Raw genomic sequence first — 18,255 nt, 5'->3', positions numbered from 1 at the left:
GATTCCATGGTTCGCAATTTTCCAAAGTAGTTGTTCATGCGGAACCTTGTCAAACACCTGGTTCGCCCTTGTCTATCTGCTTGTTTACTCCCTCGAAGAAGTGCAGCAAGTTTGTCAAACAAGAACTGCCTTTGCTGAAACCGTGCTGGCTGGTCCTCATCAGACCGTGTCCGTCAAGGTGATCAATGATGCGGTCCTTTATCAGCGCCTCCACCATCTTTCCCGGTACCAATGTCAGACTCACCGGTCTGTAGTTTCCCGGGTCTCCCCTCGAACCTTTTTTGAAGATCGGGTAACATTCACCACCTTCCAGTCCTCCGGAATCTTTCCTGATTTGATCGCCAGATTGGCTATTAGCTGAAGCAGTGCAGCTATAGTCCCTTTCAGTTTCTTGATGACCCTCGAATGAATACCATCCGGTTCCGGGGATTTATCATTCTTAAGCCTATCAATCTGCCTGCATACCTCTTCTAGACTGACCGTTATGTTGGATATGGCAGTGGAAGGGAAGGTACAGAGAAGGAAGATGGATGGTGAGTACAGAGAAAGAAGAAAATGTCAAATGGGCAGGAGATTCTGGCAAGTGAGTTAAGAGAAGACAAACAGAAACCAGAGCCTGAGACCAAACATGATTTTAATAATAAATTGACCAGACAATTGAAGGTAAAAAAAATAATTTTATTTTCTAAGTTGTGATTACAATGTGTCAGATTTGAAATGTGTATCCTGCCAGAGCTGGTGCTAGACAGCGAGTGTGAGTTAGGACCTAACAGTGTTTGTTTTGTTTACATTTACAGCACCGGTGTGGGGTTGGAGAGGGTGGATGGGTGAAGAGGCTACAAAATAAACCCGCCAGGATGCTTGAAAAAAAACGCCCAATTGGGTGGAAAAAGTGAACCGAGTCATCAATTCAATAGGCCAAATTGAATAAAAAAATGTTCCCTGAATTGGGCAGCACTAGTGCTGTTTATCCCCCACCTCCAGTGCTCCCTCTAAGCGGGCGGGTGTTGTGAGCAAACCTTTTTTCGCTGTGAGCTAGCGCCAGCAAGTTATGAGCCAACTCGCCCGATTCTCCTCTCGCCGCCCTGCCATCTGCCGTACGCCGTGCGCTGTGATGAGAAACTTGTGCGCTGCGATGTATATTTTGTGCGCCAGCGCACGCCAGCGCAGCTTAGCGGGAACACTGCCCACCTCCCAGGTCTTTGTATCAATCCATGTGTAAAACTTTAATTTCTGAAAACAGTCCCAGAAATAATGTCCCCCAGAAAATAATGCATGTAGATTTGAAAATACCATTGCATTATTTTCTTTCAAAGATCTAAATGCTTCCCTAGAAATACTTCTTCCTAATGCAGTGAAAATTAAGGGCAGTTTTCACAGAGTTCTTTTACCTGGGTAGGTACTTACTAGATCAACAGCCCAGAAAAACCACCTGCCATGAGGACAATTTTCAAAATGATTTCTACAGGTAAAAAACATTTTACCCACATAAATTGGTTGTCTGAAAATTGACTATTTGCAATACTGCAAAATGCAAAACTTTTTGCCATTGAGAAAACACATATCTAGGAGTATATTTATCTTGGGAGGATAAGTACACATATATGTTGCACTTTCAAAGCTAAGTGTGTCCTTTTTCGCCAAAATTCTATCTGCACAAAAAGTAAATGGAATACAGAGTTGCACGGGAATGTGGCAATGATAATCCCATGAGGTTCCCCCCAGGTCACAGGGATCACATGGGAATGGAGGCACCTCGAGAGGTTTGAACGTGTTACCTCAGCAGCGTGCCTCCGTCTTCCTGCCCTCTAGCTGCATGTGCTCCTCTACAAAGCAGTTTGCAGTGCTCCCAGCACATCGGCTGCAGCTGACCTGGAAGCCTTCCCTTTGACCTCAAAGGGAAGGCTTCCAGGTCAGCCACATGTGGCTGCCACCCATGGTCCTGCAAAGAAGCAAGTATGGCTGGAAGGAGGCAACCCACCTGGACAGTTCTGGTACATTTCGCAGGAGGGGGGAAAGTAGTTGGGCCACAAAAGGGAGGGAAAGAGCGAGCACATTGGGACAAAGAAAGGAGAGAGAGGGGGCATAAACTTGGGACACAGAAGGGAAGGCGGGAGTGTGTTTGGACTCAGAAGGAAGGGAGAGGGCATGAACTTGGGACATAGGATGGAGAGAGGGAGGGAAAGAGATGCTGAGGTGGGGGAGGGAATAGAAAGGGAGAGTTGTTGGACATGGGTGTGTGTGAGAGAAAGAAAGATTGTGCACATGGGGAATGGAAGAACGATAATTGGGCATAGGGAGGGAGAGGTGCATGGGGAAGAGAAAGATGAGGGAGAAATGTTGGATATGGTGGTGGAGAAGGAACAGTGGGACAGCATAGACTGCACAGTAGCAAGTGCACAAACTTTGCTGGAGATATAGATGCACTCATATACAAACTGTATAGCTTATCAAGGATGATGGGAAATACATATGTATGCATTTATGCATGTTTTATATAACACTGCACAAATGGTACATGTACCCAGCATACACTTCTGCATACAGTCTCAGTTTGGCAGGTTGCTTTTTTTTATTTCCATAAATACGTATATAATCCAATTCTAAATGCAAAATGAACTCCCTTCAAAGTACTGTACTGCAACTTGGAAGTACATTCACATTCCGATACATGTGATTCATTTTTTGACATTTAGAAAAAAGGAGAAATATTTTCTGTAGTACATTTTGCATACATACATGCTTACCCAGAAAAACATCAGTGTAATGGATCCGGGGGGAAGGGGGGGGGGTAACGGAACAGTATAGCTGAACACAACCAGGTTCAGCAGGAAGATGGGTACTCTCTTATTCTGTGAGTTAAATACCATCCCTTTGAGACACAGCCTCACTTTGATAACACTGGATAGGCTACCCCAAATCGCCATACTATTTCTTAGAATGGCTTCAGTTTAAACCAACAACAGAAAAAAGGTGGAATGAAGAGGAAAAGGATCTTCTTCCTCACCCATTGATTTTCATCTAGCATTGCAAACACACAAATGTATATGCAAATACCAATGTTACACCTATCTATGCAGGTGTATGGAGTTGCAATGGAAAGATAGAGGAAAATCTGTTCCAAATTTTTTCAGTCAATTCTTTTATAACTTTTCATCCCCTTCCCAGAGATGGCATTAGGGGAATGGAAGCAAGGCAATTTCCCTCAGCCCCTATGTAACATGATTTGGCAAACCTGCTTAAAGCAGATGAAAGTGCAGCCTGGCTTTGGGGCCCCTCCCAAATTCCTGCCCTGGACCCCAACATGTCTAACACCAGCCCTGCCCTTTCTTCTTCTCCCATCCTCCCCCCTCATAGAAAGGAATGCAGAGCCTCCTGATACCTGTCTGATTACTCTCTCTAAGAGCCAGTGGGACACACTTCTGCCAATGCTGCTCTCCCTCAAACACTAGTTTTAATCCCAATTATATTTGATGCTCATGATTTTATGATTATATAAGTTTAGGATGCAGTTTTACAGTATGTACAGTTAACACACCATGGCGGGCTTTTACAAAAGCATGCTGCTAGGCAGCTCATGCTAAATGCCGAGCAACTCATAGGAACAGTGCACCTTTGTAAAAGGACCTATATCTGGGTCATGAAATGATATTGTGGATAAATCTTACTAATGGATTTACTTCTGATTCCAAGGATGCTCATTTTCATTGAGCATTTTAGTCAAATATATATATACTAGTCTTATAGCCCATTACATTAACGGGTGCTAGAATATGTGTTTGTGTCTGTCTTTATTTCTTTCTCTCTCTCTCTCCTTAGCCGCTTTCTGTATTTCTGTCTTTCTTTTTCCTCGGCTGTCCACCCATTCTCGCTTCCTTTTACCTACCCTGTGTCCACTACCACCCCTTCACTGCTCTCCTTATCCAGCAGCAGCAGCCCTTCTCCCTGTTTTACCTCCCCCCTGTCCAGCAGCACCTCTTTCCTTCTCCCCCTGTCCAGCAGTAGGCCTCCCTTCCTTTTTCTTCACCCCCCCTGTCCAGCAGCACCTCTTTCCTTCTCCCTCTGTCCAGCAGTAGGCCTCCCTTCCTTTTTCTTCCCCCCTCCTCCTTCTTATTCCTATGATACACTTACCTTGCTCTGCCCTCCTCCTCCTTCTTATCCCTATGATACACTTACCTTGCTCTGCCCCTGATCAAAGGTTCCCTCCGCCGACAGCCGCCTCAAGGCCCACCCAGTTGCGCCCATTGGGAAAGTTCCTTGTGCCACATCCCGCACCCCTCCTGACGTGACTTCCTTTTTCCGGCCTGACTGCCGCTGCCGAAGATAAATTTAAAGGTAGGACCGGGTGAAAGCCAGAGAGCCTCTCTCTAACCCCACCTGCATGCAAGGGAGCCTGAGCCAGCAAGACCGCAAGAGAGGAGCCTTTACGGAGTGCTGAGTTAAGGGAGGGCACAGCCGGAAATTGAAAAACGGCACTACCATTTGAAGTTTATTTTTAAGTTTAAAGTTGCCGCGGCGGCTCCTCTCACAATCGCTGCCTGCGTTCGAAGCCTTCTCCGATGCAGGTGCGGCTCATGAGAGGAGCCGCCGCAGCAACTTTAAACTTTTAAAATAAACTTCAAATGGTAGTGCCGTTTTTCATTGATGGAGGTCTGCGCGAGCAAGGAGGCGGTGTGGGGCCGTTTATTTTTAATTTTGAAGGTGGCATGAGCTGGAGCAAGTCGTCTATCTGCAGATCGTCCTGGGCCGGCGTCTGCCCTCCACCGACAGCCGGCTCCCTCGAAGCCCTCCTCCTGGCAGCCGACGACGTAGTAAGTGTGCATGTGCACTCTTGCTCGCACAGCGCGACAGATCAGGGATCAGGAAAGCATGGGATATGAGTGCACATGCGCGCTTAGCGTTTTATTATATTAGATATATAGATATAGATATTTTTTTTCTGATTTCATCAGATACAACAATTCCTACCCAGGTAGGTATTGTCTATCCCTTGGTAAGCCACTAAATGGCTGCTGAAAATAGAAAGCAAGAGGTCAGGACATATGATCAAAGATGATCTTCCTTCTTTGGAGAAACTCTTTCCGAAGTCATTATCAATGTAAATAGAAACAGAAATGATTCATCACTTTAAAACTGTCCTTCAGAAAACAAAACAAGAGACCCAAAAGCAAAATCAAAATTAGACATGTTAAACATAAACATATGCATAGAATACTGAGGTCTGATGAGAACCAGAGAGGTGACATGTTCCTAAACTATGATTGGCACTTTAATGGGAGTTTTCTGTCTATTTAAGGAGCGATTCACTGGCTTTTCACATTCCACTCACTGAATATCAGCAAGAGAAGTTAGTCTCCCCATTGTCCTTTTGAATTTGGTAGGGCAGCAGGTAGGCTGCATTCTTGGCAAGGAGGTCAGAGACTTGTCCTTCAATCATGTCTTCCTTTCTAAACCAACGACCCAGCTCTGCTCTGAGCTGGTACCATGACAGGCACTGCACCAATCCTGTCTAGTGTTGCTTGGCTCACTGCATAAGAGCATGTGTGAGGTGACTTTGCCTTCTTACTGACAGAGCTATTGCTCTTGGGCACAGCTGGTGGTGAAGGAGCTGAGTTGGCAGTTACTATTAGCATCTTGGGTGGAACAGGCTTGACACCATTAATGTATGCAGATTGGGCAGGCCCCTTGCCTGAGTGAGTGGAAGATGAATGGCGAGAGTCCGTGCCATTGAAGTGGGCATAAGAGCTGGTGGTGTAGTTGGCCTTGGGGCCACTCCAGTAGTGACTGTTGCATGTGTTGGAGGAGGTGAGTGTATCATTCTCCGAAGACGATCCATCAGGGTTGAACGGTTTTGTAGATGAATGTTTTGGAGGGAGGTCATCTTCCCTACAAAAAAAAAAAATGTATTATACAGTGTTACAGTCAGGGCTTGACTGTCAGTTAAAACACAGTACAGAACATTACTAAAATGAAACCCAGAACTCGAAAACCAAAATCTTCTTTAATGCTGTAATCAAAGAAAAATAACTTACAGTTCAGATGTACTGGACAAGAGTTATTGCCTTGCAATTGTGAGTCTGTTCTCAACCAGCTCTCTCCCCATACATGAGAGACTGGTAGCTTCAGCAACATGCAGAGAAGTACCATATTTTTTGCTCCATAAGATGCACTTTTCCCCCCCAAAAAAGTGGGTGGAAAAAAAGGGTGCGTCCTATGGAGTGAATACCCAAATCCCCCCTTCCCTCCTGTTACCTTGCAGGACCGCCGTCGGCCGCCACCGCAGCTGGTTACTCATTGCTGCCAAAAGTAGAAGAAGGGAAAGGCCAGGCGAGTGAAGCGATGGCACGCCACCGGCCCAGAAGCCTTACCCCCGACATCAATTCTGACGTCGGCAAGAAGGACCTTCTCGCCGATGTCAGAATTGACGTCGGGGTAAGGCTTCTGGGCCGGCAGTGTGCAATTGCTGCATCTGCCTGGCCCTTCCCAGCAATTCAATAAAATCAATAAAATGCACACCATTCCACTTTCTGGTTCAACCCCTTGGGCCAGATTGTGTCCAAAAAGAAAATCGACCTCTGTTCACTCTGATATAATGGTGTGCGTTTTATTGATTATTGTTTTTTGATTTTTGTTTTTTTTGTTGTGAATGATCTCTGGCGGAAATGACATCATGGAACGCGGAGTCTTTAATTCAGGAGCCATTTTGTTGCCAGTGCTGGACAGAGTTGGAAGGAACGAGAGCTTGTTATGGAATTTCCCTGATGCAGCCACTGGTTGGCGAAACAAGAACCTTGTTGGAAATACAGCTGCTTATCTTCACTTGACTGCTGGTGGAAATACAGCTGCTTATCTTCACTTGACTGCTGGTGACCGGAACATCGTGATAGTGGATGGAGTAATGGATTATCAGTGAAGCTAAGTACAGTTTTTTGGTTCTCTTGTTCTGTTTCTTGTTCCCTGTGCACAGTGGTGGGATGTTTCCCTGTTTTTGAAAATTACATTTTGATTGTAGCGGAGTTTTTTACCCATGAAACAGAATAGGAATGGCTTAAAAACTCATTGGGTTGCCGTCTGCATATTATTGATGGTTGAGGCTTTTACTCCACTTTTGAGTAAATGGTTTTCAGCGGGTGCTTCCACCACTCTGGCAAATAACATTTTTCTTAGATTTTTGAATTAATTGTTATTTTGATTTTTGTTCTTAAATACCTACATAATGTAAATGTGCATGAGTCGAATTTCTTTCATTTGAAAGGAAACTCTGCAATGAGAGGGCATAGGATGAAGTTAAGAGATGATAGGCTCCGTAGTAATCTAAGGAATTACTATTTTACAGAAAGGGTGGTAGATGCATGGAACAGTCTCGTGGGAAGAGGTGGTGGACACAGAGACTGTGTCTGAATTCAAGAGGGCCTGGGATAGGCACGTGGGATCTCTCAGAGAGAGAAAGAGATAATGGTTACTGTGGATGGGCAGACTAGATGGGCCATTTGGTCTTTATCTGCCATCATGTTTCTATGTTTCTATTACAGGGTCTTGCACAGTCCTATCATATTATGTTTAAATCATTTTTATTAAACATTTCCATTTAAACTTCCAGCAATGAACAATAAGAACACAACACAAACAATCCTCTATCTTTGTAAAAACATCAACCAACCCATCAACCAAATACTTAACTCCATGCAAATGAGATGTGTGTGTATAATCCACTTTATACTATTTATTTATTTATTAACTTTTGAGGTTATTTCTACTGGGTAATACAAATGGTTTGTTAATAAAGACAACTCAAAGCCATAAAGCAACTTGGCTAAAGAATTCTTTAGCTGGGTTGATTTTATGATTGTCTGTTGCATTTTATTGATTTTTGTTTGTATTATGTGTGTAGCAGCCTGAATCCTCATTGCTTCTACTTTAATCCACCAACAGAAAAGAACCCTCTGGCTAACCTCATGTGTAGGCCAGCAGATTGGTGTCCCTCAGAGAAAGGCAGAAGTTATTGGAAAGTTGTAGAATAATAGGCATGTCCACTATAATCATTGGAATGCCTTAGTGGCAGCAGAGTCCTTCTCTGACCATGCATTACTCAACATAGAAAGATGTCTTAGGTTTCATATCTCCTGCTTCCAACCCTCTTACAGCTTTACTTTGACACCCACACCAGTACTGAAAAAGCATAAAAGTTATATTGAATTGCAGGAAACAGAACTTACAAAGTTACTGACCTGTGTGAATGCATGAGGATGAAAGCTCCTTTGCATTCCTTCTAACCAGTAAATTTAACAAGTTACTGCACTTAAATAAAAGTTTTGTTATGCTGATGTGTAAAGAAATACAAGATAAAATATGCAACTTTAACTGAAGTAATAATTTCACTAATACTCACTAATTTTAATCAATTACATATGATGCTTACAGTTAAAGTAAAACCGGAAGTGAGTTGTAAATGACGACTCTACTACTGCTAGTAATTATTTCTATAGTGCTATCAGCTGTACGCAGTGTTGTACAGAGACACAAAGAAGACAGTCCCTGCTCCAAAGAGCTTACAATCTGAACTCCATAGTAAACCAAATGAAATAGAAAAACTGGGAACAAGATTTTGCTATTGCAAACCTCATCATCTAAAGCAGTGGATCATCTCTTCTAAAGTTTTGCTGTTCAGTGGATATAACCTATGAGAACAGTGGAGGTGCCTGTGTTTATTGAATTGCTTACTGGTGTCCAGCCAAACAGAACCATGATGAGTTGGGTAACTTTAAAGTGGAGATAAAGCTGAAGCTTTTAGCAATTTTTGCTGAACAGGCATGTGTCTCTACAAGAGACTACTACTGGTCATCTCATGGGAAATTTTACATTTGGTGCAAATGTCCATCGGATTGATAGAGTCTTTAGAGAGGGAGGGAGTCTGCTTGTCTGGCCTCAAGACTGAAGGTTTGTGACACATTTCACATTCTTGCTTCAGTTCTCAAAGATATTGAAATAGAGTTTGCCATCAGATAAAAAATTATTAGAACAGACAATGATTCCAACTTTGTGAAAGCTTTCTTTCTAATTGGACAGAACGATGAAGAAAATGAAGATGAAGGCAAAGATGCATGTGCACCATTTCTAATGCTGTCATCTGTTTCAGAGATCCCCCTCGATTAAAACTTCCAGACCCAGTAATATTGCAGTCTTGTCTGATTTGAAGGAACTTTTTATCAAACTAAACAATCCACTTTCTGCTACTGCAGTTGTTGAAAACCTTTTCAACTGTGAAGGATTAGTGACTCACAAGCACACTTGTATGAGTGGCAGTCATTTCAAAAATTTAGTTTTATTAAAAGCAAAGTGGATTGAATTGTAGGGCAATGAAGTTGTTAGGATAAAAACAAACAATATTTGCATTCATTGTAGTTGTGACACTTTTAATCAAAAAGTATTATATTAGGTAGTAACTTTTTTTTTAACTTTCACTTAAGTAAAATTTTTAATGCGTTCTTCACTGTACTTTTACTGTTAAAGTATTAACATATATTTATATGTTATATTAATATGTATTTATATATATTTATATGTATATTTATTTTTACTTAAGTACTTTGACCTAATAGTTTGAACAGCACTGCTTCCGTTCTAACCACAGGAAGGAAAGGACTAGTCTGAGCTACTTTGTGATTTACATCAAGGCACCCTGGCCACAATCCTTGTGGTTCAGGAATATTTAAAGGCTGAAGGATAACATATTTTATCACATAGCAGGAATTGCCTGTACATATTATATCTCTTAAGCTCCACAAAGAAGCTCTCTTTGGCACAAAACAGATAACTGTTAATCTTGTTAGAGGTAACTGATAACTCTAGCTGCACCTGGCAGAACAGAGAAAAGAATTGTGTTTGACTCCATGGTACACCCAGGATGATATTCTCAAAACTTTAATGCGGTCGCTAAACTGGATTATCAAAACGGCTTATCGCGGTCTTTAGCAAGCTTTCTAGCAGTCTGACACAGCCATGCAAATGGGCTCTTGAATACTGACCCGAGCACTCCGGTGGATTCTTAAAAATTGTCGAGCCATTCTCCAAGAGCGGCATCTGCTTCTGGCGTCAAAAATCAGCGACTGGTCCGGGGTGCCAGTAATGTTAAAAGTGTATCATGTAGCATGTGTTTTGACTGTGGCTAATAAAAAAAATAACAAAAATTACAGGAACCCCCTCAGCAGTGGGAGACATGCCCATGCTCTCCCACTGCCATGCAAACCCTCCCCCCCGTGCCTCCAATGACCCCCCTCTCCCCTTACCTTACTTTCAGATGGCTGGCCGGAGGGATATCTACTCCCTCCGGTCACCTGACCCGCCTCTTCAAAATGGCAGGCATTCCCTTCATCGCTGCATCCTGGGATGCACAAGGGAGGGGCCTGAGGCTCTGATTGGCCCAGATTGTTTAAGGCCCCTCCTATGGGTGGGACCTGATGTGTCTGGGCCAATCAGAGCCTTAGATCCCACCCTGGATGCAGGTAAAAGCAATATTTAACCAACCAGAAGAGTTGATGCAAAGCTGGCAGCTACTGTAGCTGTAGCCAGTCAAAAACTTTGGTTTCTGGGTGTTCCAGTGAGCCAAGATCATTTTCTGTATTTTTCATTTGAAAACACTAGAATTGAAGAGATTGCTGTTTTAAAGTATTTATGGCTTTCCAGCAGCTACCTTAAATGACAACATAACAGAAGAAAGCCCTTTCTGTTCAAGTGCTACCCACCTTATCTCATTGGGGATTTCCTCTTCTTCCTCCTTGCGCTTGTTCCTCCAGTAGAATAATGCCACAGCTACCAGAATAATGCAAACAATCAGTACCACTGCCCCTGTGGCAATGGCTCCTGTGATCAGGCCTACATTTTGGTGTTGAGCTGCAAAGACATGAGCAAAGAAATCAGTGTTACTGTGATAAGCTTGCTTTATAATCTACAGTATCAGGCTGCATGCAATATAGTACATCCTTGGACATTTCATTTCAATTATTTCTCATATATCATACCCCTAAAATAAATCAACTGCCTAGCATGATTTACATAAAAACAAAGTAAAAAATAGTCACATAATAAAACCAACCTTAAAAAGATCACCCCCACCCCCGCCATACACATGAAAAGAGACTTCCATCACTCATTCCATACATCAGCAAACTTCCTATCAATCAGCCACTCTCTTCCCCAATCATAGTATTCTACCTCCTGTCAAAGTATCACGTTCTTAGCTTTTTACAGGAGGTCATATTTTCTTCCTGCCTCAAATTCAAAGGCAACCTATTTCAAAGTTTATGCCTTCCTCTTAAAGAAAAGACTCCAGCCTCCAGCTTCCTTTTCCTCATCACACCTATAACTGGCACCTATAACAAGGCACTCTGGAATAACCATACTGATACTATGTAATGTACTGAGCTAAGAAAACCAATGCCTTCCCTCAGCCCGTTATGTATTCAGAATAGCCACAATGAATATGAGGAAGAGGTGCTCCGATGACGGGACCTGAATTTGTATCGAGGAGGCTGGTGCCATTACCGGAGGACTCAGTGCAGCAGCTGGCGTCAATTGACTTTGAAGCACAGTTGCTAATCCCTTATTGAGTAGTTTGCACAGTTGACCTTGGATAGCTACAAACTCTCTCTCCACATATAGAAAAGACAAGTCTGACCACAGTGGTCCATGGCATGATAACATCATGACTAGACTACTGCAATGCCCTGTACACTGGTCCAACCAAAAGGAGTTTGCATTAGCTACTAGAAAACTGCAAGAGGCGTGACCACATCACACCCTTCATGCATAAACTACACTGGCTACCAAGTACCTAAATTTAAATCTCTATGTTTAATTTTCAAGATCCTCAGACAAAATGGGCCAGAACACTTAAAGAACTCAAGGAGCATCATTATCTGTACCCTCATTAAAATAAACTTTATGATGCGATACCCACCAGAAAGCCTTCTCAGGAGTAGCTCCAACACTCTGGAATTTACTCCCAGAGGGGCTACATCTAACTCCAGACTACCTCTACTTCAGGAAGCAGATGAAAGCCTGGCTCTTCACCCACGCCTTTAATACACAGGGTGATTAACTATACTCTCAATTCTGCACCAGGACTAACTTGCCACACATACTAACTAAATCAGTACCTTATATCTTGTTTAACAGTATAAACAACTTGCCTTGAGTTTAGCCTCCCATCTGTTTATTCCAACACATTCTGTACCACCCATCTTGTCCCCATCTAGTATCTGCACTTGACCTCAGAGACACAGCCTTTCTTCCTGTTTTTCCCAGGAAGATTTCAGCTCTGATGTCTGGGCACCAATATTTGTCTTATCATTCCCTCTGTAATTCCCCCACCTGAGCACTGTGTATTGATGCATCTTCTTGTCCAGTTGGTCTGTCTTGACTAGATTGTAAGCTCCTTTGAGCAGGGGCTGTCTCTTCTAGGTTTTGATGTACAGCACTAGTAGCGCTATAGAAATGATTATTAGTACTAGTTGTACCCTTGGCTATAGGATTATCTCTATTATATAAAAACATTAGTGTCATATCTTTGTTATTTGAATATTCTGATTTCTGCTTATTAGAAGCTTCATAAGTATTATGTCTCCCTTTCAGTATGTATTATATCTCTCTTACTTGAATTTCAGTGCTGTTAAGTATATTTTTGTAAATTGTTTCATGGTAGTACTATTAATAAGTTTCTATTTACTGATCTTCACTTTACCTCATTCATTACATTTATGTTTATATTTGATCTTTTACTACTGTTATGCTGTTAACAAAATTGTAAGTTTTATGTTAAATCATACCTGCCTTGGGTGAATCTCTTCATAAAGACAGTTAATAAATTCCAATCAATCAATCAATAATATATTTGTTTCTAGATGATAAAACATTCAGGTGTGTCAGGCTCCCATGTGAAGTAAAGGTAATCAATAATTCAATTTATGGTATCAAAAATATTTTCCTCTCATGCTTGTGAAATCACTTGCAGCTCCTCTGGGTAACGAAGTGAACAGTATTTGAGGCTGAAACCAGAAGACACTTCCCTCCAATCTGCTTCCCTACATACTTACGCAAGATGACTTGGAGGTCCAGGTGGCAAGTGCTACTCCCAATGGCATTAGATGCCATGCACTGGTAAAGTCCGGAGGAAACCATGCTTACATTTCGAAGAGTGACAGTTCCTTGCACCTGGTCTATAATTAACAGCAAAAGAGAGAATTAGGAATTAGGAAAACCTGAGGATTAGTGGGATGCGCAGGTTAGTGGGGAAGATACAGAATGTAGCAGGAGAATACCTGAACTTTTAAACTGCAAGTTTCTATTCCTCCATCATTTACTTTTTCTATGATCCTCAGCCAAAAAACACTTCATTCTACCCATCTACAGTAGAAGCTGTAATACAATGCAGATGTCCGAAATTATCTACATTTTATACCAGTGTCTCACAAAAACTTTGCGAAGCCAGGGCACACTAAGCGTGGTGGCCGTGACTCGAGGCACCCAGAAGTGCACATCATGTTGATGTCCTTGAATGCATAAAGGGGGCCCTGAGCCACCAATAGGAGGTGCTGGAAGGGAAGAGGCACAGAGAGAAGGAGAGGCGTGGTGCCAGCTTACTGCCTACAGGATGTGCCTCTTGCCACAAGAGACATGTCCTGTAGGCAGTCAGCCGGTGCCTCTCTTCCTCCCTGGCATCTCACAATGGCACACAGTTTGTGATACTGTACACTGCTCTATACGAAGATACACAAACACCAGCTTCATTGGAGCGGTAGTGCTTGAGCATCCCTAATACAGAAAAATAGCCAGCATTCCTCTCACTCCATTGCCACGCTCCAATTTTTCATCTCACCTGCCACTACTATCCATTGAAACAGGCCAGAAGAGTTACAGGTACAGGCACTGCCTGTGGACAAATGGTGATTTGTATAAAGCACAATTAGAGCAGCTAAGAGCCAACATCTGGAAGCAGTGAAAACGTGTGTGTGTGTAGGGAGGGCTATGCGTGCAACTTCTCAGCCTCCAAACAGTATGAAGATATGATTCTATAACTGAGTGCCTGGTAGGAACCTACTCTATAAAGGAATGTAGATGCCTGTGTCTGTGTGCCACGAGACGCCGGGGTGGAGGAGAGGCGCCAGTGCCAGCTGACTGCCTAAAGGATATACTTCACACGGTGAGAGGCACATCTTGTAAAGCAGTCAACTGCCGCTAGCACCTCTCCTCCTCCCTGGCGTGTCTTCTCTATGTGCCTCTTCTTTTTCAGCAGCCCCCACTGGCGGCTCAGGGCCCCATCTGAAGGGCCTCCGTGCATGGACATGACATCATTGCGCTGACATCCACGCATTCCCGGGTGCCCTCGTGCCTCGGCCGCCAGTCTAGTGTGCCGTGGCTCACAAAGTGTGCGAGACACTGCCTTATAGGACACGCACAACAGCAAAAATACATACTTGTTAAGTTTGGCATAGGCACTTTTGTTAGCCCTATAGCTGGCATTAAGTGTATGCATCTAAATTTTGAAGATATGCACATAACTCATATTATTCTATATGTCTTTTGAATGCAAGTATTACCCATGCTAAGTCTAGACTCCACCTGTAAAATATGTGCATTTTTAAAGAATTGCACTTAGGAGGAATTTTGGCATGCACTCGCTTATGGATGACACAAATTTAGCCCAAACAGCTACCCTGATACAGGTTGCTGTGATGCCAAAACATGTTGAACTATTTTAATATTTGAAATCTGGATATATGCACCTGAAACCATCTTATAAGAAGAGATAAGATGGTTTCAGGTGCATATATCCAGATTTCAAATATTAAAATAGTTCAACATGTTCTACTGATCTTTTTGTTATCTGCATTTTCCTTTGCAGTTGGTTATTTGCCTCTTTTTTTCTCTGAAACAACTGTCTATAACTGATCTTAGTTTAAGAGTTTTAAGTCAAAACGTTTTCAGACAAGAGAATGTGAAACTTTTACAAGATACTACAAATACTCATAAAACTAGGGTTACCAGACATCCTCCTTTTGAGGACATGTCCAGGGGTCCGGACGGCTTTTCAAAACCCGGCACATTGTCCGTGTTTTGAAAAGCTTGCGATGTCAGTATGGCATCCGTGAACGTGTGGTTGCAATGCAGTGATGTCACACGTGTGACATCACGTCTCCTTCGCACATGCGCGGATGCCATCTCGACACACGAACAGGTTAAGGGGTTTGTGGCTGGGGGCGGGATGGAGCGTGACGCAGGTAGAACTAGGCGGGCCTGGGGGGGCATGGCCATGAGTCTGGATTTTCCTTCGGGAAAATCTGATAACCCTATATAAAATCATATCAGTGCCACACCTACAAATACAATGTGCTATTTACAAAGGCATAAAACAGCATAAAATATTCACAGAAAAATCACTTTAAAAAAAATTACACTAGCTGAAATATCAATTAAAGCAGATACAAACATATGCTAAACAAAAGTTGACACCCTGACACAGAAGCATTTTTAGAACAGAAAAAATCTAGTTGGTACCTTGCACCGCAGCTGGAGGCAGCCTGGGGGCACTGTCTAGCTTCTTCCAAAGATAAGTTGGTCTAGGGGTGCCTTCTTCTGATCCACAGGACAGGGTAACATCACTGCCAATGTCCAAAGATCCCTGAACGCTGCATAGTGGGACTGAAGGGGGAACTGCAAAACACACATATTTTATTTTATAAATGTGAAGATATGGGGGGAAAAAGTGCACAATATGACAAAGGTGTTTCATAACACTGGCTACATGAAATTCAAAAACAGTGTTGTACTAGCCACTCAAGAGTGCAAAAGCTCTCTGGATCTACAGTATATATTCACCTACTATCATAGGCAGCGGAACGCTTTTTTGTTTGGGGGGCCTTAAAAAGTTTCACCCCTGACCCGCCCAATTTCCACCCCTAGACCCTGCTCCTTTAATAGTACTAATTGTAATACAATTTTTTATCATTAATTTTTCATATATACCTACAATATAATCTTATTAACACCTAATGGTTAACCACAAAATTAAACTACACAAAGCACACTATATGCTTCTAAACATTCATTCCTACATTCATTCCTACCACAACACAGATAACCCCTAAGCAAATATGGGACCACAAACTAAAAGTACTAATATATAAAAATGAAACCCTAAGATGCAAGACTCTGTCTACAATGAAACACCACAGAAACTGTGACACTTGTTCCCTAATACTGTGCAAAATACGAAGACAGTAGATGCAAATAGTAGCAGTAGTAGTAAATTTGAAAACACTGATACAAAACAATCACCACTTTACAAATTAGCAAATAGAAATAAAACAAATAATGAGAAATAAGAAAATACAATTTTATTGGACTAATCCATTTTTCAATTAGCTTTCAGAGGCCAAATCTTTCTTCAGGATAGTACAGTATACTGCTGTTATGGTATCTTGTCCTGGCCTGAGGAAAGGGATTTAGTTCCCCAAAAATTGCCTTATTTTCATTTCCTAAACTAAACTAAACTAAACCTTAGGTTTGTATACCGCATCATCTCCACATTCGTAGAGTTCGGCACGGTTTACAGGAGATGGGATAGAAAGGAACTACAATGAAGGGTTAGAGGACCAAGTATGAAGAGTTTTTTGAGGGCTTAGGATGTCATACATGGAAAAAGAATCAGATTTTTGAGAATAGCCAGGTCTTCAGATGTTTATAAATTTTTATCAATACAGTTATAATACTACTTGATTCTACAAAAAGCAACAAAAAAATTATTTATACCTTTTGTAATTTCTGCTTTATAATCATAATAAAACAACAGTTTATATACCGCAGGAACGTGAAGTTCTATGCGGTTTACAATAATTAAAAGATGGTACAACTTGAGTGGAATAAACAGTTAAGAGCTAGTGATTAACAGGTATAGATTAACAGATATTTTGAAGTAAGAATTGTACAGATCAGCTGCCTAAATATTTTCTCTTTGCTCTTATTTCTATGCAACGTTTGTCCTCTCTCCCTTCCATGCAACATCTGCCCCCTCTTTGCCCTTTCCACCCTGCATCAACCCTCTCTCTCTAATCCATCTACTGTACACCTTCTCTCTGCCCCGTCCATCCACTGTCCGCCCTCTCTGCCCTTTTCATCCAGTGTCCACCCTCTCCCTCTCTTCCATATAGCATCTTCCCTCTTTCTATGTCCCTTCAATAAACTGTATATCCTGTGCCCCTTCTCTCCTTTGTATATGATTAATTTCAGCGTTACCCCCCTCTCCATTTTTCTGTCTCCACCTCTCCCCTATGCTTTGCCATCTCTCTCTTCTTCTTTCCTTCCTTCCCACTCCACCCCATGGTCTGGCATCTCTCTCCTCTCCTATCTCTCCCTCCATGCTCTGGCACCTCCTCTCCTTCCTTTCCCTCTGATCTGACATTTGTCTCCTTAGTTTTCCTTCCCTCCCCCCATGCCCTTGCTTCTCTCCTTCCATCTTCCCCTCCATTATCTGGCATCTCCTCTCCTTCATTTCTCTCCCTCCCTCCTTCGTTTCTTTCCTCTGATCTAGCATCTGTCTCCTTCCCACTCCCTATGCCATGGCATCCCTCCCTCCCCCTTCATGGTCTGGTATCTACTTTCCTTTTCCTCCCTCCCATGGATTTGGCACCTTTGGTCCTCTCCTCTCCCTTCCCTGGTCTTCTTTCTCCCTCTTTCCCTCTCTCCTCAATTGAGTGTAGCAGCAGCATTTTTCTTCCCCCCCCCCCACTTCTCTGGTCTTCCTTCTCCCTTTTACCCTCTCTCTCCCCAATTGGGTACAGCAGCATTTTTTCTCCCCCCCCCCTAATGAACTTGGCATTTCTCATTCCTCTTCTCTCCCTTCCCTGGTCTTCTTTCTCCCCAATTGAGTGCAGCAGCAGCAGCATTTCTCTTTCCTCTTCTATCCCTCCTCCCTCCTTCTTCATTGCAGTGCAGCATTCACAACTCGCTGCTCCTGCTTGCTTTGGGCCTTCCTCGCTGCCGGGTCCCACCTACTTTCTGTTTCCATGAAGGCAGGACCCGGCAGCAAGGAAGACCCAAAGCAAACAGGAGCAGCAAGTTGAACGCCTCCTTCTCTATCCTATCTCCTGCTGCCGACATCCTAGCCTGAAATAAGCAGGTGCAGCGAGTTGAAGCCTTCCTCCCTGCCCTATCTCCCACCGACGACGCCCTAACCAGCAAGCGACTTCGCTAATGCTCCGG

General features: G+C 42.8%; 1 protein-coding gene across 2 annotated transcripts in view; it reads right to left on the bottom strand.

Annotated features, from left to right (window-relative positions):
• Positions 1–4,555: 4,555 nt before the first annotated feature.
• Positions 4,556–18,255, bottom strand: part of IGSF11 (immunoglobulin superfamily member 11) — a 137,504-nt gene continuing 123,804 nt past the window's right edge. For both annotated transcript variants that reach the window (XM_033943218.1, XM_033943219.1), the window contains exons 4-7: positions 15,553–15,708; positions 13,092–13,214; positions 10,743–10,890; positions 4,556–5,886 (exon numbers count right to left, since the gene is read on the bottom strand). In XM_033943218.1, the coding sequence (XP_033799109.1) occupies positions 5,448–5,886; positions 10,743–10,890; positions 13,092–13,214; positions 15,553–15,708 (866 nt within the window). In that variant the 3' untranslated portion in view covers positions 4,556–5,447. The remainder of the gene's footprint in view (positions 5,887–10,742; positions 10,891–13,091; positions 13,215–15,552; positions 15,709–18,255) is intronic.

Source organism: Geotrypetes seraphini, chromosome 4 (assembly GCF_902459505.1).
Source record: "Geotrypetes seraphini chromosome 4, aGeoSer1.1, whole genome shotgun sequence".
NCBI classification, from domain to species: Eukaryota; Metazoa; Chordata; class Amphibia; order Gymnophiona; family Dermophiidae; genus Geotrypetes; species Geotrypetes seraphini.
The sequence above is the reverse complement of the archived record's forward strand: the minus strand, read 5'-3'. Positions and strand labels throughout refer to the sequence as shown.